The 6,844-nt window shown below is 33.8% G+C and overlaps 1 protein-coding gene across 1 annotated transcript; it reads right to left on the bottom strand.

Annotated features, from left to right (window-relative positions):
* Positions 1 to 3,421: 3,421 nt before the first annotated feature.
* On the bottom strand, positions 3,422 to 6,629 carry LOC141300909 (thiosulfate:glutathione sulfurtransferase). Its single transcript, XM_073831196.1, has 4 exons — positions 6,487 to 6,629; positions 4,567 to 4,683; positions 4,322 to 4,484; positions 3,422 to 4,209 (listed from the first exon to the last, which is right to left on the bottom strand). Exons 1-4 carry the CDS (start codon positions 6,491 to 6,493, stop codon positions 4,146 to 4,148), a joined length of 351 nt encoding a protein of 116 aa, XP_073687297.1. The 5' UTR covers positions 6,494 to 6,629; the 3' UTR covers positions 3,422 to 4,145.
* Positions 6,630 to 6,844: the final 215 nt, after the last annotated feature.

The following is a 6,844-nucleotide window of genomic DNA, read 5'->3' as shown; positions in this document are numbered from 1 at the left end:
AAAAAGTGGATAGGGATACAGAATGTAAATGATAAAATTCATTGTTTTGAAGAATGTATAACAATTTAAAAACATAATTTCTAATAAAATCACCAATAAAAATGTGACAACTTGCCCCTACCTGACATTTTTTTTAAATATACTTGTCCTGTTAACAGGACAATAATGTTTTTCAATCTTTAAGTTAAAATTCTTAGCTGACCACGTGGAAACAGAGTTTTGTTACCCCTTTATAATACAATCCTACTTGTTAGGCTATTGTCAGTGTTGCCAAGTCCATGGTTTTACTTTAGAATTGGGGTATTTAAACACTGTTGCCACGGGTTTTTCATGTCCGCGAGTTCAAGCGACTTAAATAATGTGATATTTATCCCCTGGAAAGCAGTTTTACCAAGAGAAACCCCGCCAAAAAACGTGTATTTTACCCCCCGAGACACGGCCATTTTTTGTCCTCTTACAAAAATTCAACATTGTTATTATAGTAAAATTGTAGTAACCTTGTTTTTGTTTTTGCTGAATTGACTACCATTTGTATAACCACAGTTTTACTACAAAAACCATGGTTAATTTTCGTAAGGGTCAAGTTTTGAGTTGCAGTTGGGCAGGCTTATTTGTGAAAACCTGGCAACCCTGTCTGTCGTTAGCGCATTTTTAAAACAAAGTTTGTTAACTTATGTGGTTAAGTTTTTCAACTTAGTATTTGAGCCAGCATATAAATCCACTGCTAGAGAAAATTCATTTGTGTTATTGAATTTTTGAGATGACAACTTGCCCCGGTCTCTCATACAGAGTCATATGAGGTCAGAAAATCAGAAACGAGCAAATGAGTGGCTATAAAGTGAAATAGAAATTTGCACTATGGAGAAAAAAAATGACAGCAGTAAACACCCCGGGCATATTTAGGTCCCCTGTGCCAAACAAAGAAATTAGTTTCGGGTTTTTTATTTTACAAAGCAGCTCAGAGGTGTGGACCCCATTATAGCTGGGGTGAAAGTGACACGGTCACATTTATCATAGTCTGTTCTCATCATTCAGGCAAGAACAAGGCGCAGGCTCAGACGAGACAGCTATCGTGTGCCAAATCCAATACCTGCAAACAGGGGCGTCGCTGGGAATTCTGGGCCCTGTGCACTGACTCGGCTAAGGGCCCCCCCCTAAAAAAAAGGGGGGGGCGGGGGAGTTTCGCGATCGATGTACTACGTCCCGGGGGGGGGGGGGGGGGGGCAGTATGGTCATGTGACCCAAAGGTGATGTTCATACAGTATAATACATTCTGTTTACAAGAGCAACAAGATTTGAAGCTCATGGCAGACGCCCAAGAGATTCGCGCTGTGATTGGCTAAATGTTACTTCACTCAAATCTAAGTAACAAATCAGAGACCAGGGGCGGAAATATTGGCGCTAGGTCAAAAAAAAGTGCGGGGGACAGAATCACCTGTTTCTAAAAGTGAGGGGGACGTTTTTCTTTACATTTCCAGAGAGCGAAACGAACGAAATTAAACATTACTTAATAAATTCAAGGCACTATAATTTCCTTATTCATTTGATACAACTATTATAGCTATACAATTAATATATATATAAAATAATATTATTTTGTCATATTCATAATTCCTGAATTTATCTATAAAAACTTTTTGAATCGTTTTGAATTGCATTCATTATGTTTGTATAAGAAAATTCGTTAACCTAGCCTATTAAGTTGATTTAATATTCTTGATAATTTTTAAAAGAAGTTAAAAGTTAAGAAAAAAGGAATAAGCTTGTAGTCTCTCTCTCTCTCTCTCTCTCTCTCTCTCTATATATATATATATATATATATATATATATATATTATTTATGGCTATAGGCTAATCTTTTTCTAAACTTATTACACTGTAGATCGAAATAAAATAATTCTTGATCATATTTAATCACGTAGAATCACTGACATAATTTAGAGTACTTCAAAAACGAAACTATTTAAATCTGTATAAAGGAAAGACAAAATAAATCACAACAAGAACAATCTGTATTTTTCTTGTAATCAAGAACATTTATTTTGACAAAATTACCTAATTAATGCCAAATGATGTTTGACAGTGAACGCATCTCCACCGCATATAGCCGCATATAATCGCTGGTGTCAGTCGCAAATATTAGACAAGAAGCGGGTCGGGTACAATAGTTTCTTTCTTTCTTTTTTTTTTTTTTTTTTTTTGCGGTCCGAGTTGCGTTAGTTGAAATCGTCGGTCGGATTAGGGTTGTTTATACATTGACCCGCGCATCACTGATTTACATTAGTTAACAACATTTATTGTGATCTTAAAATTATATTTAAAGGAAAATAAAATTTCACTCCTCAGGGGCCCTCCCCCCACTTGGGGCCCTGGTAATTTAGTCCCCCTTTTCACCCAACTACGACGCCCCTGCCTGCAAAGCTATTGCTTACATCTGACGGACTATATACTCGGTCTGTAATTCCACAGTAACAGCGCTATATAAATTGACACTCAAATAATTCTCTCCAAGATGGATGAAGGAAGCTCTGTTGATTTGATTGCAGTCCAATGAAAAATGTGCCAGCCTTGATCTGTGTTCAGTATCTGTCTGACAGCTATTTACTAAGGTTCAGCAGACCACATCCAAACAGGCAGCAGAGAAATGAGCATCCGAGCACCTGTGACCGTGAACCGCTGCTTGCTGGCCGTAAAACGCCTCACTATTTTGCCTAATTGCATTACTGCCACCTAGTGGTAATAATAGAATCCAGAAGGACAAACTATTACGCACTGTCCAGAGTCTTTGTAAAAACATTTTAATGAAGCACTTTTGTATAGCATATTAACATTGGTCTTTGCAGCTTAGTGGTTATTTATTATTTTATTTATCTGATTTAATCTGAAGGAGCAATTATTTAAAGTATTTATCTAAAATATATTAATTATTATAGATTAATTATAGCCTATTATGATAAATAGCTCACATGGAAACGGCATTAAAACAATAATAGTGACTCTAATACACCGAGTGATTCAGATTTACATAGTTGTAAATAGCAGAATATGAAAAAATATTCAGTTTAATCAGTTTCAGCTGTTAAAATTTAATTTGATTTTATCCACGTATTTTTGCTGTACGGGTGGGCGTGGCCATTTGTAAATGTTATGGGTGTGGCTTCCGGTCTCATCGCGTCCAGCTATGTTTAGCAGTACAAAACCGCTCGTTTTGCTGCGTGATATTGCAGATTATTGTGTCTTGCCATATTATTTTAATATATTATCTTAATTATGAACACACTGGTTTGTAGTGCAAACAGTTTTACAGTTTACTGCACGTTGTTATTCTTCTCGGTTTCTCAAGGTTTACACGTTGAAAAATAAATTGGATATTTCCAAATTAATGGTCCACATCAAAATTCAATGATTAATTAATCAACGTCCAGAGTTTTTAAAAAAACATTTTAATGAAGCATATTTGTAATACATTCACATTGGTTTTTGCAGTCCAGAAATAGTTTGATTCGTCTGGTTCAGTCTGAAGGAGTGATCTGGTTCAATCTGAAATAGGTTTGTTTCATCCATTTTCTTATAATCAGTTTGAAGATCAACACTCCACTTTTTTTTTGGAAATAGGCTCATTCTCCAACTCCCCTCGAGTTAATAAGTTGATTTTTGCCATTTTGAAATCCATTCAGCCGTTCTCCTGTTCTGGCGATATCACTTAGCATAGATCATTGAATCCTATGAGACCAATAGCATCGCATTCAAAAATGACCAACGAGTTTCGATATTTGTCTAATATTTGATATTTAAAACTTGACTCTTCTGTAGTTATATCGTGTGCTAAGACCTTCGGAAAATGTAAAGCTGCGATTTTCTAGGCCGATAGGCGATTTTCTAGGCCTCCCTGGGGGGAGTTGGAGAATAAGCCTATTTCCAAAAAAAGTGGAGTGTTCCTTTAATATCATAATAGTAATCATTTCAGATTTAAAGTAATTAATGTTCACGTCTTAGACTCAGATTCACATTTTTGTAAACAGCAAAACATGAGCAGCTTTCTTCAGTTTCATCTGTCAGTATTTAATTTGATCTTCTATTTCCAAATTAACAGTCCAGATTAATATGACTCTTAGTAATGTGAAGTTAATTTAAAATCCTGCTCAGTTAGGCCTTTTGTTTCTTTTCACGCTCTTCCCAATCAATGTATCCGCCTGCGAAATGCCGTGCCCTGAAAAAGACAAAGAAATAAGTAGTGCTTCTAACAGTAAGGAATATTTAATTCATTTAATCATCCATATATTATGAGTTCTGGGCTTATAATGAGATCTTGAGTAGCCTACTTAGAGAATCCCAGACGATGAGCGATTTCAAGAGCAGTCAAGCTTCTTTTCCCACTTCGACAATGGAAAACGATGTTATCGTCTTCCTTTCCAGGGGCTTTTACCCCAAACTGCTGTTGAAACTGTTGTGGTGGGAGCTTCAGAGACTCTTCAAGCTGTCCCACTGAGAGATGCATTTAAAAGGGTGAGTGTGAGTGTGCATACTAAAACAAGAAATGCTGATTCTTCACTTTATAGTGACTTACAAGGAATGTTGACAGAATCAGGAATCCGGCCAGCCTGGAATTCATCAGGATTCCTGACATCAAATAGCTGCACGCTGTGACTGGCCAGCATAGATTTGAGTTGTTCATACGACACAGCTGACAGTGAAATTGTGAAAATCATTTAAAAACGTATTCGAAATGAAACAGAGTTGATATAAATCAACTAAAAAAGTAAAAATCATATAACATAAAAACAGGATTTTACTAAAAATCCTGGTTGGTCGACACATAAAGGCAGTGTGTTATGTTAGCGGGATACAAAAGACCGGTCAAACAATTGTTTTGCTATAATAAGCAAAAGACTACAACAAAACAATTGCTAAGTGGTTTAGTCAGTACAATTACCAGACTTTAAAACACAAAGCAAGCAATAAATAGTAAATGACTGGAGTAAATAAACTCACCAAAAATATAGCACACTTTGATGTTTTTTATAAATATCATGGTTAATTATCAAGTAGAGATAATTAGGAATTGGACCAAAGTCCAGAGTTCCTATATAATAAATGGCCCTTTATCTGACCTTGCAGACTTCACTAAAATATGTCTCTTTATCTTTTATGTTAATAAATAGTTCCTTTCAATAGCTTTTTGGCTTGAATTTTAAATGAAATAATAAATAAATAAACGACAACGAATGAATAAATAAATAAATGTATAAATATTAATATTAATAATATACTCTTTTACCCCACCCCTCCCAAATAAAATCAATTATTGCACACTTTGATGTGTGTTTTTATTAATATCAAGGTCATTTATCAAGCTGAGATAATTGGATATTGGACCAAAGTCTAAAGTTCCTATATAATAACCTTTTCTCAAACATACACTACCAGTCAAGATTTTTTATGTTTTTTAAGGAAGTCTCTTCTCATCAAGCCTGCATTTATTTGATCCAAAGTATGGCAAAAACAATAGAATGTTGATATATTTTAGTATTTAAAATGTAATTTATTCATGTAATCAAAGCTGAATTTTTAGCATCATTCCTCCAGTCACATTATCCTTCAGAAATCATTCTAATATTCTAATTTGCTGCATAAAAAACTTTTTTTTTCTTATTATTATTGTTATTACTATGTTGAAAACAGCTGAGTAGAACTTTTTCAGGTTTCTTTGATGAATAGAAAATTCAGAAAAACTGCATTTATCTGAAATAGAAATCTTTTGCGACATTATAAATGCCTTCATCATCACTTTTGATCAATTTAAAGCATTCTTTCTGAATAGAAATATTAATTTTTATCATTTATTTCCCAAAAACAAACTAAATAAACTGATTAATTAAAACAAATTATTATACTGACTTCAAGCTTTTAAGTGGTATAGTGTATAATGTTACAAAAGCTTTTTATATCAGATAAATGCTGATCTTTCTATTCATCAAAGAATCCTGAAAAAATGTACAACTGTTTTAATTTTAATAATAATAATAAATGTTTCTTGAACAACAAATCACCATATTAGAATGATTTCTGAAGGTTCATGTAGCCTGGGGTAATGATTCTGAAAATTTAGCTTTGATCACAAGAATAAATAACATTTTAAAATAAATGTAAATAGAAAGCAGTTATTTTAAATAGTAAAAATATTTCACAATATTGATTTTACTGTGTTTTGGACTAAATAAATGCAGGCTCGGTGAGCAGAAAATGTAAAAAATAAAATCCTAAAATAAAAAAAAAATAAAAATAAATAAAATAAATCCTATTTATATATTTTTTTATAAGATATACTTTTATAACATATTATAAGTCATTTAAATTTGTCTTACATTTATAAAATCCAAAATAAGTACAATGAATGAATAAGTCAGTAAATAAAAAGACAATAAATACCTATTGAGATAATTGGACCAAATAGTCTAAAATTCCTGTACAATAAATCACCTTTTACCTGACATTGTAGACTTCACTGAAATGCAGCCTCTAAAAGGTATAGTGTTTTGCCAAAGATGATCAGTTTTATCTGCAAAAATTAAAATCCACTTCTTTTGAGAAGATGTAAGTGCTTCTACCGGCAGCTCTACCTTCAGGTTATCCGTCACTGTGTTTGACGGTTGAAGTCTTCAGTCCACATGTTGAGATAACTCTACCGTGATAAACCGGTTTATTGAGTGCAAGCACGCACAAACGACGTAAAACCTGAAAAGATACCATCACTGGTTCAGTCACAGTGACACTGCAAATGAATAGTCGGTCTGACTGTTACCTGTCTTTGGCCTTTACTGGTGAAGACACAGACAGATTAGCTG

Source organism: Garra rufa, chromosome 24 (genome assembly GCF_049309525.1).
Source record: "Garra rufa chromosome 24, GarRuf1.0, whole genome shotgun sequence".
NCBI classification, from domain to species: Eukaryota; Metazoa; Chordata; class Actinopteri; order Cypriniformes; family Cyprinidae; genus Garra; species Garra rufa.
The sequence above is the reverse complement of the archived record's forward strand: the minus strand, read 5'-3'. Positions and strand labels throughout refer to the sequence as shown.

What these genes read in the sequence shown, in the direction of transcription:
- LOC141300909 (XM_073831196.1), bottom strand. An exon ending in TGATTCTGTCAACATTCCTT is followed by an intron (nt 4,485 to 4,566) that starts GTAAGTCACTAT and finishes TGCATCTCTCAG; the next exon opens with TGGGACAGCTTGAAGAGTCT. An exon ending in CATCGTCTGGGATTCTCTAA is followed by an intron (nt 4,210 to 4,321) that starts GTAGGCTACTCA and finishes TGTCTTTTTCAG; the next exon opens with GGCACGGCATTTCGCAGGCG.